We start from the raw sequence: 21,299 nt of genomic DNA on the forward strand, positions 1-21,299 counted from the left end.
CCCCCCCCCCCCCCCGCTTTGGAAACAGTTTCAGGCTGTAGACTGTGAACATCTTTTTTTGGGATAACATTACGTGGTAGACTGGGATTGGAAGGACAAATCAAGGGTTTGACTTCTCACTTTTTGTTTTGTTCTCTTTTTGAAGAGGATCCCACATTGTAGCCCAGCCTAATCTGGAACTCATTTACGTAGCCCTGGGTGGAGCCAGGAGGATCACCTCAACCTCCCAAGTGCTGAAATTCCAGGCCCAAAGGACCAAGATCAGGTTCAGCTTTCCTTTCATTTTGATGTGCCTTATCATAGAGGTTATCAAGAAAGCAAGTGATGATTGAAGAGGGAGGGGGACCTAATTGGCCTTTGAGTCCTGATATCTTTATTTTTCTCAAATCTTTAAAGCCTACTGGCGCTGGAGAGGAAAAGTACTCCCCGGGCCGAGCTCCGGAGGGTGCCTTCCTAGGCCTCTCTCGGCTTTTGTTTTGCAGAGCAGTACCTTTCCCTATGTATCTCTAAGGCTTTAGACATTACAGCTGTGTTGGTTTTTCCTCCCAGTTTTCACTGTTGTTTTTCCAGCTGGCTACTGTTTTCAGCCCAGCAGCCACCAAATTAGAAATTCTCAGTTCCCAAGTTCACTGGCTATGTTGGTTATACGACCACAAACCAGTTTGGTTTTCTTTAATCTTATTCCAAGTTGAAAAAGAAAAAAAAAAAAAAAACAAATGGGGGAGGCCAGTGAGGTGGCTCAGGCGGCAAAGGAGCTTGTTGTGCGAGCCTGGTGGCCTGCCTTCAGTCCCCAAATGTGGAGAGAATCCTACAAAGTTTTCCTTTGACTTCCACACGCATACCGTCGCATTCACACTGTGGCACACTCCCCACCCCCCATAACAATAATAAATACATTACACTATTTTTGGAAGATTTTTCTTCCTTTATGGGAGGTTTTCAAGATCAGTTTTCTTTCTTGTGACTGGGTACCGAATCCAAGGGGCTCTAGAGTAGTACCCCCACAGATCTAGAGAGCCTGCGGTGCAGTGTCAATGCATTCTGTTCAGCTTCATTTATCTTTTGGGACAATCTTCCAGTGACTGCAGCTGGGTGCACATCTCCAGCGCTCACTCATGGCATTGCTTCAAAAAGGGTGCTTTAAATGAACAGACCCCAGGGGGATGCTACAGGGATAGGAAACTGTTGCACGGTAAATGGTGTTAGAGTAGTGGAGTTTGGAATTAGAATGGAAGCAGTTGATGTATTTTACAAAGGGCTCCAAATTTCAAATTGCTGCATAAAAAAGGAAAAGAGAAAAAGAGTAACTAGAAGAAAAACAAAATGAAAGGAGCACAGAAGCACCCCACTCCCCAAAATGCCCAGTACCAGCCTCTGTCTTCAGACCCCCTCTAGTCTGAGGTTTCCTTTCCAGACAATAGATCAAATGGGCTTCATTAAAATAACCCTCAGTATTCGTCTTAAGCAGCATTTTGGGTCTACCTAAGCAGACTTGGAACTCCTTGAGGGCAAAGAGTTTGTCTTTCATTTTATGTTTGCCACAGTGCCTTGAATATAGAGATTTTAGCAAATGTTAATTTATTGGCTGAAGAAGTTAGGCTTGACTGGTAAATAAATCCCTGGAACCAAACCTCCAAGGTACTATTATTGGAGGCTCCTGGACCGATTCCTTGAAGGAGTTTTCTTTCCTGAGCTACATGAGCCTCACAATCCAATTTTTCATAGCAGCATGAGACTCCTTTCAGAGGAGGGAACCCCAGACCAGTTTTCTATGAGTCAAATAGCTGTTCACTGCTTGTGGACGTTGTACATCGTGGTGCGGAGCCTAGTGCGCACCACGATGTACAACGTCCACAAGCAGCCCAAGTGCTGGGATTAAAGGCGTGCGCCACCACGCCCGGCCCCTTTTTTTTTTTTTTTTTTGACTTTTTACTTAATTAACTATCATGCGCTAATCAAGAAGGCCTAAACATCTGCTAGTAGCATCTGAGTTGCCTTTCTTAATGTGGAAAAGCTGAGTTCTTTCAACAAAGGTGGATCACTTGGTGGGTGAGGGGCTTGCCAGGTGTATCAAATGAAAAGATAAGGCCAATCAATGTCCAGGAGAGTTTGGATAGCAAGCTTTCTTTTTTACTACATGTTGTGATTCTGTGGGGCAGAAGAAATGAACAATATTATCAACTTTTTCTGCACTCATAATCCATAGTTCATAGGTTGTTTGGCGATCTCAAGAAACTGAAGCAGCCTTTGAGGATTTGTTTTTTATTTCACCAAGGAGCTAGACAGCAAACATTTTTACATAAACTCACTAATTTTTCCTAGATCAAAGAGTTTTGAAACGGAAAGACTCTAAGAGAGCTAACTGTAGTCCCCAGTGGCTTGTAATAATCACTTAGTGACGTGATGAGCTATCTTAAAACTGTCAAGGAACAAGGCAGGAAATATAAATTAATAACAATGTGACAAAAATGTCCAAACAACTGGGCTTGAAACCGTAAGAGGATCCTAAGAGCTGTTTTGTCAAAGGAAGGCAATTGGAAATTCATTGTAGATGTGTGGTTTAGGCAGAAGGCAAAGGAACACAGTTAGCTTTGTTGAATTGCCTTAAGCTCCCGCGGCATTTGCAGTCCTTAATGATTCTGGCCAAAGTCACAATTCAGGATCAGGAATTTTGAGGAAAAAGGAATCCTCTTTAACATTTCTGTGGTTGCTTTTAACATGCAAACTCCTAGCATTTACCCTGTCACTATCCCGAATCTCACAAACGATTTTGAATTTTCGGGTTATATGGTTCAAATCGAACACGTTTGGGTTCACTCAGCTCAGGGAGACTGTTTTTCTCATCAAAGTACTTAAATTCATGGGAGGAGTCTGAATCAAAAGGCATTCAAATCGAACCGGCTCCCTCATTGTTTTGAACAGCCCTGTCTCTGAAACGCAAATATTCGCGTTTACTTGCTTAGAACTAACACGTTGGCCGTGTAAACTACCCATTTTCTGTTGAATGGAGTTAATTAAACTTTTCTAGACGCTCTGACATTCTAACAAACATCGACATCACTGACCAGGTAGTAGTCTCCTACTTTAGCGCTTGCCAAAAAAAAAAAAAAAAGGAATCGACGTGCGTTTTTTGCCCTTCCGCCTTGCTCTTAAAAACTTGCAGGCTCTTGCCCCATAGGGAGCCCTTAACCCGGAGTTGCCTAGACAGGATTGTCGCATGCGCTCTCTATAGTCATGTTTGTCGCAATGGACCTTGGGCGGAAGGTTACGTAAGAGCAAATGACTTTGATTACAGTCACTTGGTCGGTAGTCTTGTTACGCGCTACCTCCGCGGGGTACTTGATTATAACAGAAAGTAGTTCCGGCTTGTGTTGTTTCGGTCGAGGAGCCCTCGCCGCCATTTCAAGACAGTGAGAGGTAGATGTCTACCAAGAGTTCCTAAGATTCGAGTTCAGTATTCTGTGCCGCCCCCCCGAGCCCTTCAAAACACTGATACGGCTGCTGCCTTTTTTTCTGCTACTTCTAGAACCATTCTTGTCAGTAGTGGCGGCAGTAGAAGTCAATTACCCCTTGTTCTATCTCAAGAAGCTCCAGATGGCGTCTTCCGTGGGCAACGTGGCCGACAGTACAGGTACTAGTGTCCCATTCTACTCTGGCAGACGTCCCTTTGGGGTCTGGCGCCGTCTTGTATCTCTCATTATTTCCCTCTAACCATCCCCATTACATCAGTGGCATTACTGAGCTCTCTTGAGTTCTACTGCTATCTGATCGGGTTTGGTGCTGCCGTCCGTTCGTAAACATTCTCTAGTTGCTTGCTTGCATTTTGCTTGCTTTGGGGGCTTTTTCGTTGTTGCTTTATCCCATCAGTGTTGTATCCTTCTCTCTCGGGACGAATCTAGCACACGTGCGCGCTTAGTGTGTCTTGGAATGGGCTGCATTGGAATCTCTGCAATTTCTGTCTCCGTCGCAACTGTTTTCTCCCTCAATTTCAGCCCGTCGCTCCCTCTCGTTCGCTTCCACCTCCTCCCCAAAGCCCCTCTCCCTTAGCCACATTTGGTCCTCCTCTGCCAGGCTAGGGCGGGGATGCTATTTCGGTGTAATCCTAGCCTGACTTTGCATCAGGCACGACTAGCGAAGGCTCCTCGGTGTGCTTCCAAGTAGCATCAAGAAGAGCTACTTGAGCCCGCACCCCGCCGGGGCAGCGCCTTGTGGTGTTCTTGGGTTGAGCGGCCCCAATTTAGGTTGGAAATTTCCAGGGGTTCTCTTAGCCATCACCCAATTGAACCCGCTGCCCCAGTCCGGAGTTTCCTACCCCGGTCAGCCCTCCCTGCTTGTTGCAACCACACCCTTCCTCTGCGAACGTGCCAGCCCGACAGTCGTTTCTTATCCTCGGGAAGAATCCACCTCGGTGCGTTGCTTGGCGGTGGCCACCCTGCCCGCCCTCCTAATTCTCTTTCTTTGTGTTACTTTCTCAATGTATTCCTCCGCCACGGCCTCTGGGTTTTCATCCCCATTCTTTAGCCCAGTATCTCTTTATCCATAGGGTGTGCATTATTATTTTTTTTTTTTAAGTTTCCATCCTTGCTTGAAGAGTTTGTAAAGCAACTGGAGTGTAGCTGCACAAGTGCAAAGCGGTTGCCTCTTTTCAACGATGCATCTCCAAGCCTTTGCTACAGAAAATAAGAAAACAACCAAATTGTAGGAGTGTCCTTCAACTGCCTTTCCAGATTGAGGCTGTTTGGGGCGGGAGGGGATGGGGAACCAGGCTGCAGCTCTAAGGTTCCTGAGAGGTTATTGTTTCTCAGTGTCTAGGTTTTAGTTGACGATTTTGAATATTGTAAGATAAATAGATGACTCTAAAATAGTATCTCATCCTTAATAGACGGGAATGGGATCAATAATAGTCCGATTTCCACCTTTCTGTTTCCCCATCATGATTTTCAAAAATGTAAGATTCTGTCGTAGGTTTTTTAAAGAGCTTGCCCTTTTCTGACTGTTAACTTTATTTGAAGAAATGGTCATTTCCAGTATTAAAAGAGCAGATATGTGACTTTGGAAAGTGATAGGTAATGTGCTAAATTTAGGAGCTAGAAAGTGCTACGTTCTTGTCTAAAATGTAATTTTCTAGTTGATCTTCTAGCTCCAACCTCAGATTTGGACACATATTTTTGGTCTTTGTTTTTGTGGTTAGCTGTGCAGAAATTGCTCTGGTATGGGAAAGCCTGGCTCAAATTTGAGCTTGTCCCCATGACCTTGGTTAAAATTGAGTACCAGGTCTGTGGTTTTCCATTCTAATCTCTAGAGTGTTATCCTTGAATTCCTAATAATGAATTATTGTGGAGATAAATGTTTACAGCTGAGCCTTAGGCGAGCACCTGGATTTTGGCTTTTATTATGTTAACTAAATCAAGTCTTTCAGAACAAAAGCATTTTTGTTATTTATTATATTTTGCCCCGTGTTTTATATTGCAGCATTTAAAAGCTTTTCCAATTGTAGACTGTTGCCTGGTTATTGAATAGAGTTGTTTTTAATGTCTTAATACTTCAGTGAGAGCCATGAACACAGCAGAAAATATAAGGCAGCGTGGGTGGGATTTAGCTAATTTGGGCTCCTGAGTCCTCTCCAGAAGAGGAACAACATTTGGGTTTTTGTTTAAAATGTTTGGGGAACCCATTATTAAATGCTTTAGCCCTTGACTGCTAAGTCATCTTGTTTATCAGCTGCTTGCTTTAAAAGTAACTCTTTGGCTTTCAGCCGGTTTCTTTAGGCTGGCTCTTTTTTAAAAAGAAAGCTATAAAACTCACAAACAACAATATAAAGAGTTAAAGAGACACCTGGTGTCCCCACCCACACTGAGAGAGTTAGACTACACTCCACCTTGAAATGTTGAGATGAAGTATTGTTAAGCAGTAGGTTATTCTGACAATAAATCCTTGTAACTTTTGCAGATTTCATGTTTAATGTTTTGTGTCAATTTAGTGATTTTAGTGAATCTTCCTATTTTAGTGATTGTGTTAGTTTAGTGATTTTAGTGAATCTTCCTATGATTTGTAACTAAAAGTACAAAATGTAAGAAAGGAATCTTATTTGGAAGTAAATATTACTATGGGGTTTAGAAAAGGAAGCATAAACAATGGGCAGATTTGAAAGAGATCAATTCTGTAGACTGGGTTTGAAATAAAATGCAGAACACTCTAGTGCTTTACATAGTTTCAAGCATTTTCATCTTTAAGTTTAATTTACCATATTTTTACATTTTTTGGTTTGCATTTCTAACTTTTTGTTTTCCCCCCTCCTTCCCTCAAATGTTTTGATGATTCTCCAGAACCAACGAAACGTATGCTTTCCTTCCAAGGGTTAGCTGAGTTGGCACATCGAGAATATCAGGCAGGAGATTTTGAGGCAGCTGAGAGACACTGCATGCAGCTCTGGAGACAAGAGCCTGACAATACTGGTGTTCTTTTATTACTTTCATCTATACACTTCCAGTGTCGAAGGCTGGACAGGTAGGAGATGCCGGGGTAACCTGCCTCTTGGTGCTGAGCTTAAAAATGCTAATTAAATATTTGAACTTCAGAGTTTTCCAGGCCTGGGTTTCATCTGAGCCACCAACGCAACATGTGCGCTCTTGTTCACTTTTGACATGCCTAGCTGCTAGTTTTCCCCCGTTTTGCGGGGATGAACTTATTATCAGTATGACTAGGGTCTTTTCCCCCAGATTTAGTCACTTGAGGATATTCTTTTCAGGTAATTATTCTTAGTGTACATCTGAGCATCCAGACCTGTCAGCTTGAGGGACTCTGGTAGGAGGGGCATATGTAGCTCAGATTGGAAACACCCTTATTAAATTGTTGTTGCTTTTAGCTAATTAATTGAATTAATCAAAAGAGAAGAATTTGTGCTATGGATCTCTTAGTAAATTATCATTTTGGCACACTTAACATGAAGCTGTGTGTTTTTAAATCTTTTTTTTTTTTTTTTTCCCGAAACAGGGTTGTGTCTTTAAATCTTGCCAACAAATGGAAAATGAGACTCCTATGCCTTTTATTTTTAATCTTAGTGATGTTATACAATGTGGCAGTTTGGTAATAGATTTTAATAAGAATTTTCGTACATAAGAACCAGCTTTCTTATATGAAATGTGGAAAGTTTTAGTTTTCAGACTTTGCTGCTGTGTGCTAGGTAAAGGATAATGGTCCATAGCACAGGATTTTCCATTGCATATGAGCCATGCCTCCTTTTCTCTGACATGCATATCCATGCATCAACACTTTTTATTTTTCCAGATCTGCTCATTTTAGCACCTTGGCAATTAAACAGAATCCCCTTCTAGCAGAAGCCTATTCGAATTTGGGAAATGTGTACAAGGAAAGAGGGCAGTTGCAGGAAGCAATCGAGCATTATCGACATGCCTTGCGGCTCAAGCCTGATTTCATTGATGGTTATATTAACCTGGCAGCAGCCTTGGTAGCAGCAGGTGACATGGAGGGAGCAGTGCAAGCATATGTCTCTGCTCTTCAGTACAATCCTGTAAGTAAACGTTTATTAGTTGTTTTCCTTTCACAGCACTCCAGAAAACAAACAAGCATCATTTGATACTTCAGATAATAGGGTTTTTTTTTTTCATGAAAGTCAAGAGTTGAGAGAGATGTTTATATACTTGAAATGATGAAATAGCTTTGACTTAGTCTGCATGACATCAAAAAAAAATTGATTCTATTTAGGAAGTTAAAAAGCATAAAAATGTCGGGCGGTGGTGGCATATGCCTTTAATCCCAGCACTTGGGAGGCAGAGGCAGGTGGATTTCTGAGTTTGAGGCCAGCCTGGTCTACAGAGTGAGTTCCCGGACAGCCAGAGCTACACAGAGAAACCCTGTCTTGAAAAAAAAAAAAGCATAAAAATTATCCTTACCAAAAAGTCTGACCAGTTATTTCTGATGCTAATTAAAACTTAACACACGTGATTTTTTTAAAGATTTATTTTATATCTAAGTACACTGTAGCTGTCTTCAGACACACCAGAAGAGGGCGTCAGATCTTATTACAGATGGCTGTGAGCCACCATGTGGTTTTGGGATTTGAACTCAGGACCTTCAGAAGAACAGTCAGTGTTCTTACCAGCTGAGCCATCTCTCCAGCCCCACACGTGATGTTTTTGTATGTGCTGTTTTAATGAACTTTGGATAAATTCTGATGGGTATTTATAGCAGTTAGTTGATTTTTAGGAATGATGGATAAAAGGTCTTAATCGTAATATAAAAATTTTTTTAAAGGTAACTACAAAACGTTCTTAATACCTCCCCTCAGTATAGTCACAAGTAATAGAATTAAGACAATTACAGATCTAGACCAGACTTTGAATTAGCTCTTCAATTTTTTGTTTGTTTGTTTGTTTTTTTTGTTTTTTCGAGTCAGGGTTTCTCTGTTTAGCCCTGGCTGCCCTGGAACTCACTTTGTAGACCAGGCTGGCCTCGAACTCAGAAATCCACCTGCCTCTGCCTCCGAGTGCTGGGATTAAAGGCGTGCGCCACCACGCCCGGCTCAATTTTTTTAAAGTCTAAGTTAAATGTGTTTTCGTGGAGAACAAGTATTAGAGTCTGTGAAAGATCAAAATATAGTGTGTAAAACAAAACAAAAATAAATAAAAAAGCTACAGGATGTAAAACTTTCCCTGGAAACTGTTGATGGTAATGAAGGGAAAGTGGCTGTAAGCTTTTAAGAGGTTAGTAGTAGGGGTGGGGGATGGGTCTTGGCATGCACTTGAGTTAAGTTGACATTGAGCATGGAATCACCGTGGAAGTGCTTAATGATTAACTGCCATTATTGAAAGTCTTCTACAAGCTCAGATTCTGCTGCTTCACATAAATGTCCTCTGAGTCTTTACCATGATCCTTTGGTGAGGATGGCATTATGTCTAGTTTTGCCAATAATAAAATTCCCAGTAGGCTTGGGTTATGTAATGTTTTTGAGATCACATAGCTAGCTAGCAATGGAGAAGTGGATGTTGAAACTTGAAGTTGAATTATCAAAGCAAATGTTGACATGAATGAAAAATGAAAGCTAAAAAGGGCCTTCTTTGCCCCAAGGCAGCCATTGAGCACAGTCTGGAAACCATTAGACATATAAGCCTGTCTCTTGACTCTAATTTTATAGTTTAGCAAACTGAAGCTTATTTTAGTAGTTTGCCAAAACTCTGTGATAATTTTTCATCTTAATATCTTTTTAGTAATTATTTTTAAAGTTAATTTTGAAAATTAAATTCTATTGTTTTTATTTCAAAAAAGAAGATTAAAAAAAATCATAGTGGAATGCTATTTTAACTTTCTTTTATTTTTAAAGATTTATTTATTATATGTAAATACACTGTAGCTGTCTTCAAGACACTCCAGAAGAGGGCGCCAGATTTCATTACGGATGGTTGTGAGCCACCATGTGGTTGCTGGAATTTGAACTCTGGACCTTCGGAAGAGTATTCGGGTGCTCTTACCCATTGAGCCATCTCACCAGCCCCTATTTTAACTTTCTAGATGTTCTGTATAGAGCTTGAGTCAAGTCAAGCACTCATTTGAGTGGCTACCTTAGTTCAGCTAAATGGTGCTTTTATTTGTGAGTTCATTATAATAAACACTTTTTTTTAATTACGTATTTTCCTCAATTACATTTCCAATGCTATCCCAAAAGTCCCCCATACTTCCCCCCCACTTCCCTACCCACCCATTCCCATTTTTACACTTTTTATTCATTGCTTTTTGATCTCGTGAGAAATTGCATAGACTTGGAGATAATTAGAGCAATTTCTCGTGTGTTCTTTCAGAGATATTCACTGTTTATTTGAACTTAGAATGTATTTGTAATTAGTTTTAGACAGCTAACCTTGAATGTGTTGCCTATGGGGTTTGGACTTAATTCTTTCTAAGGCACAAGCCTTTCTCTTGTGTGCCCAGTTATCACAGGATAGTACATTCTTTTCCTTTAGTAATCAGGGTTTTGTTTTTTTGTTTTTTTGTTTTTTGTTTTTGAGGCAGGGTTTCTCTGTGTAGCCCTTGCTGTCCTGGAACTCACTGTGTAGACCAGGCTGGCCTCAAAACTCAGAGATCCACCTGATTCTGCCTCCCAAGTGCTGGGATTAAAGGGGTGCGCCACCACACCCAGCTTCACTGTTTTGTTTTTCCTTTATCTCTTGACCTTGTAAACTTCAGCTTGACTCTCTTGTATAGTTGTAATCTTGGTTAAGTTAACTCTGTTAATTTATTTTGAGGGGATCTTTCAAATAGGTCTCTGTTAGTCAGGTTGGCCTCCAACTCACCAAGTAGCTGAGGGTGACCTTGAACAATGTAATTCTCCTGGCCCTGCTTCCCCAGCGCTGAGATTATCGAGGGAGCCATCATACCCAGTTTATGTGGTACTGTAGATAGAACCCAGGACTTTGTTGCACAGTAGATAAGAACTTTTCCACCTGAGCTAGATCCCTAGGGCCCTGGCTCAGGTTTTTCATTGCCTGTCTGTGTGGTAGAGCAGTTAACTTTGCTGACAATATAAGACAGGATTATATTGAGAAGGGAAAATTAAAGTGAGAGACAAAGCCGTACTACTTTGTAAATATATGCTATGTATAGTTTATGTTATTAAATATCTGACCTATTAATGAAACAGTGTACAGAGATGCTTCTTTATTTCACTGTTCTTCACAATAATAATGAAAGTGGGGTTCCGTGAACTCTGGATCTCACCGAAATGCACCACAGTGGTTGTGTTTAAAGTTTTCATATCTGTAATCCTGACTAGATGAAAGGTCCTATCAGGTGCCTGTTGTGAGTCTGGTGCTGCCTGGGTGTTGAGTCTGTTTCCTACAGTGTGTTCTTTGTAAGAGCTTTACGCATTGATGATACTCTGCTATTGGCTGGAATCGGTGGTGCTGTTTACGGTTTGAAAATGCAAGAAACTCAGCTGATTTTGGTTTTGTAGACGTGAAAAATTAAAGCGTCAGGCTCACTTTCCTGGTTTTCAGCAGCGCTTCTCTTGTAAGTGTATAGATGAACCAGTGTAAAAGCTAGTTTGTGACGTGATTATAGAAGTTAGAGCCGTTTCATATTCTTTTTCATATTTGGAGCTGCCTTCTGTAATGCTTTATGGCTTAATACATTTGCTGAAACTTTAGCTTGTCATATTTTAAGGTGCTGTTTCTTCTGGTGTTCTTAGAATCGCCCGAACTTGGCAATTCCTTTACAAATTATGCATACAGTTCTTGGTGTGATAGCTGTGAGCCTGAATTGCTGTTGCTAAGCTGTTGAAGCTGTTTTTGCTTTGATGATAGACACACTGTGCTGAGAGCCGCTGACATCCCACTGTGTAGTACTGGCCTGTTGGTCTTGTTGTTGCCAGAGTCCTAGCTAGCTGATGGTGAGGAAGGAAACCTTTGGTTTCTACTTCTCTCCACTCTGCTTTTTGTTAAGGTTGTTTGGCTAGGGTCACGTTTGAATATTCCAGTGCTGATTGTATACGAAGCTTGGTGAGGGATTGGAGAATGTTGTTCTGGAGGGGTTATCATGTGAGACAGACCTGACCCATGAAGGAGAAAAAAGATGAAAGCTCCTTGGGTGATTATTGTTGGAGAGTATTAATCAGAAGAATCCCTTGAGAGGCTGCTAAGAACCTAAGCATTCTGTAGGATGGTAAACAGTAAGTAGACTCACCAGGCTCAAGTGCTGAGTCAAGTAAGGAGGAGTGAGTGTAGTAGAGCAGAGTCGATTGGAAGATCTCAAACAGAATAGAGGCTGTGGAGTTGTTTTTTGTTTTTGTTTTTTTGAGACAGGGTTTCTCTGTGTAGCCCTGGCTGTCCTGGAACTCACTTTGTAGACCAGGCTGTCCTCAAACTCAGAAATCCGCCTGCCTCTGCCTCCCAAGTGCTGGGGTTAAAGTCGTGCGCCACCACTGCCCTGCACGGCTGTGGAGTTTGAATTTAATTTGAGAGGCAACAGTTGAGAAGTAGGTTCTTACTGGCCTGGTTTTCCTCTATGTGTACATATGTAGAGGAATGTTAAGGGGGTCCAAGAGGTGGAACATTAAGAGGAAAATTGGGAAGCAGTTATATTAGGGAGGGATAATTTCTGGTTCTTTCTTTACCTTTACACATACTGGGTTTTTCCTTGTTTTTGATACCCTGTTCCTTTTTTTTTTTGAGACTGGGTTTCTCTGTATAGCCGTGGCTGTCCTGGAACTCAACTCTGATACCCTGTTCCTTTGTTAAGTCTCTACTCAGCTATGAAGGCCCAGCTTAAATCTCTCCTTTGAATGTGTTTAATTTATTTTCCTTGGTATTAGGTATATTATTAAATCAAGGTTTTCATGAAAGTTACTAAGGATGGGCAGAACAAGCCAGGTTTAGGAAAGTGACTCTCTTAGTAGTATTTTGATTTGACAGGTAAAGCTGAATCTGATGCAAGGTTGAATTCTTTTTGAGAATTGTAGCTTTCTTATATTTATTATATGTATGTATGCGCATGAATGAATGTCTAGATTTGGTTTTCATGGTTATGTTTATTTTGGTTTTTAAAATACTGTTATGTGTATGTGTGTTATATCTGTGGACATGACTGTAGTGTTCTTGGAGGCTGGAAGGAGGTGTCAGATAACCTGGACCTGGAATAGGCAATTTATAGCTGCCTTATATGGCTGCAAAGAATTGAACTCAGTCCCCTGGAAGAGCAGCATGTGCTAGTAACCATTGAGCCATCCTGCCAGTCCTGTTTTGCTGTTTTTGAGACTGATTCTCACTTAATGTAAGCTAGCCTTGAACTGATTATATAACTGAGAATGACCTTGAATTTGTGATTATCCTGCTCCCATGTGCTGGGATTGTTGACAAGTGCCACCATGCCAGCTGAAAGATAGTTATTTTGTTTGTATTTGTAATACCAGGGATCAAACTCAGGGCCTTGTATACCAGGCACGTGTTCTGCCCTGGGGCTCTACTCTCAGCCACTCTACCCTTCTACTTAATAGGACATGTTTTGCCTTTTCTTAAAGTGGACTTATTATTTTACTGTAACCTTGAAGGTATTTATATTCTCATCTTTTTACAGCTCTGAAGAACAAACATGGGGCCTTTGGCATGCTAGTTAATTTTTCTACCAATTGACCTACATTGCTAGCCCATAAAATAATCTGTTTTTGTTGTAGTATGCTGTGATGAATGTAGATGAGATAACTAAATATAGATAATCATCCATCTAAGAGTTTGTAGAAACTAACTGGTAAAATTAAGTAACAGTGGGTAAAATATATAGATGAGGCTGGAGAGATGGGTCAGTGGTTAAGAGCACTGATAGCTCTCCTAGAGGTCCTGAGTTCAATTCCCAGCAACCACATGATGGCTCACAACCATCTGTAAAGGGATCTGATGCTCTCTTCTGGTGTGTCTGAAGGCAGCTACAGTGCACTCACATACATAAAAAAAAAAATAAATCTTAAAAAATACAGCCACTAGACAGTTGTTATGATGATTCTGAAATTTATGGCTCAGAGCAGCCATAGAAATTGGTGAAAGTCAAAGATGCTTATTACCCGCAAAAGTAGAAGGAACTTGTATAAACACATTGGATTGGATATTTAAACATAGCCTGACAAAGAGAGGGTTACCTTTAAGGTTCAATGGAGGAAGCCTACACAAAGTAGATAGTAAGATTATAAAATTCATTATTTCTCAGAATACAAATAGGATTCCAAAGTGCTTAAAGTAATCCCAGAAGATGATTAGACTGTAATAAGATTAAAGGTACCTGTGAATTAATTGTTCGCTTATTTTTTTATTCATTCATTCATTCATTCATTCATTCATTCTTCACTCATCTATTTAGAGTGTGATTCTGTAGTGCAGGCTAGCTTGGAACTCAATATGGTAACTCTTAGTGAGGGTAGGGGCTTGAACTCACGACGATATTCCTGCCTCGGTTTCACAAGTGCTGGGATTACAGGTGCATGCTGCTGTACCTGGCCCACATTGATGCTTTGTGGATTAATGTCAGCCTATGCTTAAGGTTGTGAGAAGATAGGCCTACTCTTCACAGCATCAGTCACTGCCCGAGGGACAGCACTAATTAAGGTGGATTATGCAATTGTCCCAGTTTAGCCAACCATTACCTTATTGGCGGACTTCTTGGTTCATCCAGCGATTGACAATGCACAGTACAGAAACAGCTTTATCAGTAAAGCTCACCCATTCTGTAACCCATTATATACAGTTGCTAGAAAAATAACATACATGATAATTCTTTGGACTATTTGATAAAATTTCACTTTGTAGGATTTAGTTGAAGGTTCTTTCACCCACATGACAGTTCGGGATGATAAACGTGCTTCATGTTGCCATCTTCTCTGCTTGTTATTGACTGAAAAAGTCCACTGACAAAAGCAGACTTTGCAAGTAAAAATTTCAGCTTACTGTCTGTTGAGCATGGCATACTGATGAACAGACTGGTGAGTCAGAGGACTAGCAACACAATTGTGCTGCTAATAAAAAGCAAAGTCAACCGCTTTTCATTATTCACCCACTCAGCTCTGATGGCACTTAATATTAATGAGGAATCTAGTGGCAGGTGGCAGGATTGAGGCTGTGGTTGGATGGTAATCCTTCTGCCTAGGCATGAAATGAAGTCAAGGTTTCTAAATAAGCCTGAGAGCCAAAGGGTTGGTTTGTTGACAGGTAATCACTTGCTAAGTGGAGCACTCTTCCCCGGCCCACCCCCCCCTCCCCGTTGGAAAATCTCTGGTCCTTGATATGGGAGTGATTCATCATAACCTTGAATAAAACAGTTGAATAAATATTCAATCATTTTTTTTCCAAAGGGTGACGTTTGGAGAGGAGAGAGGCTCTAGAAAGGTCTCGTAGTCTTGTGTTTGAAACTGATGAGGCCAAATGCATTTGAAAGGATGCTAGACAATAGTGTCATATGCAGATCTCTCAGCCAGGACTGGAACCGAAGCTGATAGCAAAACACATTTATATCTGTGCAGCTAAAGGTAGTATTCAGGACTGGAGAGATGGCTCAGTGGTTAAGAGCACTGACTGTTCTTCCAGAGGTCCTGAGTTCAATTCCCAGCAACCACATGGTGGCTCACAACCATCTGTAATTGGAACTGATGCCCTCCTCTGGTGTGTCTGAGGAGAACCACAATGTATTCACATACATAAAATAAATAAATCTTTAAAAAATGACAGTATTCATACTAAGAAGAGAAATCAATTCTGTAAATAATGTATTTTAAGTTCAGGTTAGGATTTTACTATCAAATTAGTTTTGGATTTTCTGGGAAATAGATGATTAGCTGTGGGACTATGCTTGTTTGTCAAGTGCTGCTTTTAATTGACATTAAAACGACAGAGCTAGATGCATAGATGTAATTGTTGGGGTTTTTGGATGAGGAAACAGCATAATTAATGATACTGTCTCTGGGTTTCTAGGATTTGTACTGTGTTCGCAGTGACCTGGGGAACCTGCTCAAAGCCCTGGGTCGCTTGGAAGAAGCCAAGGTAGGTGTTTGTTAGAACACATTTAAGCATTAGTTATGAAAACCTGTACCTTTTGCCAAGTCTTCAACTCTTCATTGAGCTATCTTCACAAAATAGTCCTATGAAACTGAGAAAAACTGTTGGCATGACTTGCCTCAGACTAGAGCAGGACTGGGCTTTTGGCATAATCTGTTCTAAATCTGGGGGTAAAGCAAGACTGTGAGCATTGTGGAGCCTTTCTACTGAGTTAGATCATCTTTAATAACATTGGGCTCCATCATGATCTTATGTGGGAATCAATAACATTCCTTCAAATCTGAGGCTTGCCTGCTAGTGACAAGCAGAGTGCCTGTGATTTGGCTCAAGACGCCTATATGATGCAGGTGCCATTGAAAACGCTGCTCTTCTAAGTCCTTTGTGGCTTGTAAGTGGAGAAGAATTTCATCCAAATGTTACCCTGTAATACTGGCATTTAAAATTCTTATTTAACCTTCCTCCCTTCATCTTCCTCACCCTTTTACAGTGGAAGAAAGGCTGTTAAAACATTGCAAATTAATAATTGGAACATCCTGCCCCTCTTGTCCCCACTTCCTCCTCAAATTCTTTTCCCCCTTTCCCCCAGTCCTAGTTGTCTATCTTTTTTTTTCTTCCTCACTTTCTTTTCTTTTATCCTCCCCCACCCCACCTCCTTTAAAAAAAAAAAACAAGTCAGAAGGACAAAGCTGGTTTGTTTGGGAAATGGACTGATCGAAAGAAAACTTGCCAAAGTGGAAAGGTGGCTTTTAGCATTCTGTGTTTCCAAATAATGAATTTGAACACCAGGTTGGGTTAATTAAAGTTTTTGGTATAATTTACAATTAAATTTATAAATGCAGTTGTCTTGTTACAAGCCACCTTACGCAACCGCGCTGCAGGGGTGAGGAGTGGGGAGAAACCAGAATGCTTCTGAAACTCCCACCTGTTGCTCTGAGCCCCACGCGCATGCTAATGCGTGGAGTGTATGCGCAGCGTAGCTGTCTGTTTGACTGCTCATCCAGGGAGGGAGAAGCTTTTCAGCGCCGCCTAATGTTTAAAAAGGCACTAGTTTTAAGTGCATAACTCCATCAATTCTGCCAACACTGTGGATTAACCTTCTGTAGGTTTCCAGCTGATAAACTATGTTAATTTCAATCTTAGCTGATAAAGCGATTGGTAATTTCCTGAACAAATATTTGCTATGCTCCTATCAATTGTCACCCCACCAAGCGGACAGCTAACATGAATTGCACTTCACTGCAGCTTTAGACATCGGTTTAGGCTGAGACGTTGCGCCTGCCTTAGGTTGCTGACTTCTTTATTTCAGAGCTCTGGAGACACCTAGTTTGAAAAATGTCATTCTGTTTTTTTTTTTGTTGTTTTTTGTTTTTTGTTTTTTGTTTTTTTTGTGAGAACTTAGTAAACCAGAAAATACTCTTGAGTGAAACGCAATGTGTTTCTTTTGTAATCAGTGCATTTGAAAATTCAAGCCAGCATATATTCCTAGTAGATGGAATCAAAATTAAGTTGTCTTTATAGAAAGTGAAGAGCCTTTCTTCCAGCAAAACTCCCTGCTGTATGCAATAGCCCTGATTAACCCTCTCCCTTCTGCATGTTTCCCATGTTACAGACTTGAGACTGTCCTCATTCCCATATGTAATAGACATCCAAAGAATTTCAATTGCTTTGTTGAACTTTTACTAATGATCTTGTTTTTATTTTCTCTCTTGTTTTTGGTTTTTCACCATTGATATTGTATTTAGAAGGTTTCAGGTGGGTGAAACCTCCTATTCCATGCGTAAGGTGCCTCGCTGAAGGGAGCTCGAGGCCTGGATCTAGGGCAGACACACAACCTCCTCCTCCTCTTCCAGCAAGGAACGCACCGAAAAGTCACATGATGAGAAATATGGTAACGGGTTTGTAACTGCCACAGCAAAACAATTTGCCTCCATGCCTGAATCTTCTGTCTTGTGGCTTCAGAAACAGCTTAAAATAATTTTATTTACAAGCAAGTTATGTAAAAGAATGTTTTATACTATAGCCACAATTCTGTCAAAAATAAGTAAAAGTTAATTAAGATATTAAAATTATTAGATAATTTACTAGTAAAAGCTTCTAACTCTTCTTGTTGTTCATTTTTTTTCCTTTTTCTTCTTTGTTTGGATTGCAGCATTCTGCTCTTCTGATGATGCGCTGTGACCCTGCAGTAGCGCAAAGGCTGCGCAGCGTTAATGCGCATTGCGTGCGAATGAGCCCCTGTGAACGGTTGACTAGATGAGTAATCTGATTGACTGGCTCTCACAGTCCTATTCTGTAGCCTTTTTGGATAAAATTGGGTTTTAACGTACCTTGAGTCCAACTAATCTCATTAAGCAAATATTCTCTATGGGCCTGTCTAGTAGATTAATGGAATCTGGTTGGCCGTTTGCTGCGTCTAGGGGTGTTCTATGTAGCGCAGCAGTTCGCAGCGATTGCGCAGTGCGATGCTGTTAGGTGGCGCCAGCGATGTTTGCGCTTGCATTACAGGGACCTCAACCTAGGTGCAATCCTGTCATGTGAGGTTTTATTTTCTTGTTCCTCAGAAGAGAGAGAGGTGTTGTGAGTCTGAAACTTAAAGCCTAAGTGATAACGACAGACTTGACAGACACATTTTTGTATGGCTCAGTAGCTTGCTTTTGGTCATAAGAATGTGAGCAGCAGGCCGTCAGCTTTTTGGTTTTCTAACAGAATGCATGGTGAGAGATGAAAGCTCATCCTGCCTCCACCTCCTTAGGTGCCTGTCCCCCACACCCAGTTGAAGAAACCTGTTTTCCATTTTTCTGTTTTACTTGATTGTGAAATTTGGGTATTTTTTTTCTTTGTTTGTTTGTTTTTGTTGTTTGCTTTGGTTTTGGTTTTCCTGTGATGCCTTACTTAACACTTTTCAAAAATACATTTTGGGAAATGTGGGCTGGGGAAGCTTAGACTTCATGGTGTCCTCTTGATCATCAATCTCTAGGGCCCATATAGGTGTTCAGATAAGAGGAGTCTGGCATTAGTGTTTAGCAGCACCCAACCTCCCAGATGAGTCCCGGGATAAGGATTGCTCTTTGGTTGGCAGAACTGAACATGGTGGTTTGCACTTGGGTTCTGGTGGCGCAGGCGCAGGAGCAGCCAGCTGTGGCAGCGCATTAGTTTTGGCGCAAGCGAGCCTATGCTGCAGGGTCACTTTTGGCTGGTCAGAGAAGAAATAATGATATCATCTTCTTCCCCCTCCCCAATCTTTTTTTTTTTTCCCTTTACAAATTTTCCCCTTTCCCCTTATCTCCTTCCCCTCTCGTCTTCTTTCATTAAACCCTCCTAAGGCATGTTATTTGAAAGCAATTGAGACGCAACCAAACTTTGCAGTAGCCTGGAGTAATCTCGGCTGTGTTTTCAATGCACAAGGGGAGATTTGGCTGGCTATTCATCACTTTGAAAAGGTTAGTCATTAATAATTGGTATGTTATGAAATGTTTATAGGTACAGAACATTCTTCCTAGAATACAACAATAGGCATAAGAATGACATGAGGGAAAGGAGGAGGCTTTCGAAGATCCTGATAATAAGGCTGATTCCAAGGTTGGAATAGGAAATAATACAGCATTGTCTGCAATCACTTGTCAGACCAGAAAGCAAGGAAGTACCTACCTATTTACTTATTCATATACGTACTTGTCTTGCTTTTCTTTTCTTTTTTCTTTAAAAAAAAAAATGTACCATATACCCGAGGATGGCTTTGAGTTCAACATTTTATTTATTTATTTATTTATTTATTTATTTTTGGTTTTTTTGAGACAGGGTTTCTCTTTATAGCTCTGGCTGTCCTGGAGCTCACTTTGTAGACCAGGCTGGCCTCGAACTCAGAAATCCGCCTGCCTCTGCCTCCCGAGTGCTGGGAATAAAGGTGTGCGCCACCACACCCGGCTGAGTTCAACATTTTAAAGTTTATTTTTTACTTTTTATGTGTATAAGTGTTTCTGTCACCATGTGGGTGCTGGGAAGTGATTTAATGCCTTCAGTGCTGGTATTAGAGGTAGGTGCCACCACATCTGGCAGTGTTGGTCTTCTTTTTTTGGTTTTTCAAGACAGGGTTTCTCTTTGTAGACCACGCTGGCCTCAAACTTAGAAATTTGCCTGCCTTTGCCTCTCAAGTGCTAGGATTAAAAGCATGTGCCACCACTGCCCAGTGTTTTGGTCCATTTTTTTTTTAAGATTTATTTATTTATTTTACGTATGTAAGTATACTATATGTAGCTGTACAAATGGTTGTGAGCCTTCATGTAGTAGTTGGGAGTTGAATTTTTTAGAACCTCTGCTTGCTCCTGTTGGCTCCGGTCGGCCCTGCTCACTCAGTCCCTGCTCCAGCCCAAAGATTGATTTATTATTATATATAAGTACACTGTTGCTGACTTCAGATGCACCAGAAGAGGGCATCAGATCCCATTACAGGTGGTTGTGAGCCACCATGTGGTTGCTGGGATTTGAATTCAGGACATTTGGAAGAACAGCCAGTGCTCTTACCCGCTGCGCCATCTTGCCAGCTCGTTTTGGTCCATTTTGAAAATTTAAAATCTATTTACTCTCTTACTTTGAGTTTAGGCCCTCACATATTATTATTAGTCCCTTCTCAGATGTATGGCTTGCAGTATTTTTAGCCATCATCAATTGTCTCTTCACTCTGATAATTTTCTTTGCTGTGCATAGTTTTATGATTGCATTTGTCTCTTTTGGCTTTTTTGTTGCTTGTGCTTTATTCATAATGCAAGCAGAACAAATATTGTGTGTGGTTACACTCAAGTGTGGAGTCTAAATAAGTATCGGGCTGGGGAAGGTAGAGTAGTAGGATTCTTGGAATGCAGTAGCTAGCCAGCTAGGTAGAGATCCCGGCTCAGTGAGAGATTTTGGCTCAAAGACAGTGTGAAAAACGGTTGAGGAAAGCGGCCCCAATCTCAGCATCCACATACATGTATAGGTGTACATATGCATAAATGTGTACATCTACTACATCAAACAACGTGTGCAACACACCCTTCACATCCAGCAGTTTCACAGAAACAGTAGAAAGGTAGGTAACAGGTTCTAATGGGGATAGGGTTGAAGTAGGGACATGAAAATATTGCTTAAAGGCTATAAATTTGCAGTTGACTGGAATTAGTGAGCTATTTATTACACTGGATGGTGACCACATTTGTATGTATGATATATTTCAAAATTGCTACACATGGCTGTTTGAGCCCAGGAGTTCAAAGTGAACCTGGACAACATAAAAATTGTCTCACTTGACAAAATATACTGTGAAGAAAAAAAGCAAAGCAAAATAAAAATTCATATATGCTGGCACAGGCTAATAATTCTAGTATTTGGGAACTTACAGCAGGAGAAATTAGAGTTCACAGCTGGCCTGAGCTATACAGAAGGATTCTATGACAAATAACATGAGAACAGTGAAATCTCTGAGGAGCACTAGTGAGGTGACTCAGTAACAGTGGTTGCTCTGTGAGCTTGACGACCTGAATTCAGTTCCCAGAACCCACTGTAGAAAGAGAAAGCTACAGTGTCTTCAGACTTCCACATGTGCATTTAGCATGGACGTGTTCTGCCATCCATATACACAGCAACAACAATAAAAAAATCTTAAATTTAAAAAGGGCTGGAGAGATGGCTCAGTGGGTAAGAGCACCCGACTGCTCTTCCGAAGGTCCAGAGTTCAAATCCCAGCAACCACATGGTGGCTCACAACCATCTGTAATGAGA

The 21,299-nt window shown here is 41.0% G+C and overlaps 1 protein-coding gene across 2 annotated transcripts in view; it reads left to right on the top strand.

The window, feature by feature from the left end:
* Window positions 1–3,344: 3,344 nt before the first annotated feature.
* The window catches only part of Ogt (O-linked N-acetylglucosamine (GlcNAc) transferase), a 43,216-nt gene continuing 25,261 nt past the window's right edge, over window positions 3,345–21,299 (top strand). The window contains exons 1-6 of one of the 2 annotated variants that reach the window (XM_021152634.2): window positions 3,345–3,417; window positions 3,527–3,631; window positions 6,327–6,507; window positions 7,288–7,531; window positions 15,462–15,530; window positions 18,869–18,985. In XM_021152634.2, coding sequence (XP_021008293.1) covers window positions 3,595–3,631; window positions 6,327–6,507; window positions 7,288–7,531; window positions 15,462–15,530; window positions 18,869–18,985 — 648 coding nt within the window. In that variant the 5' untranslated portion in view covers window positions 3,345–3,417; window positions 3,527–3,594. Of the gene's footprint in view, window positions 3,632–6,326; window positions 6,508–7,287; window positions 7,532–15,461; window positions 15,531–18,868; window positions 18,986–21,299 lie in introns of both variants that reach the window. The other variant, XM_021152636.2, reaches the window with a different exon arrangement.

Source organism: Mus caroli, chromosome X (genome assembly GCF_900094665.2).
Source record: "Mus caroli chromosome X, CAROLI_EIJ_v1.1, whole genome shotgun sequence".
Classification (NCBI taxonomy): domain Eukaryota; kingdom Metazoa; phylum Chordata; class Mammalia; order Rodentia; family Muridae; genus Mus; species Mus caroli.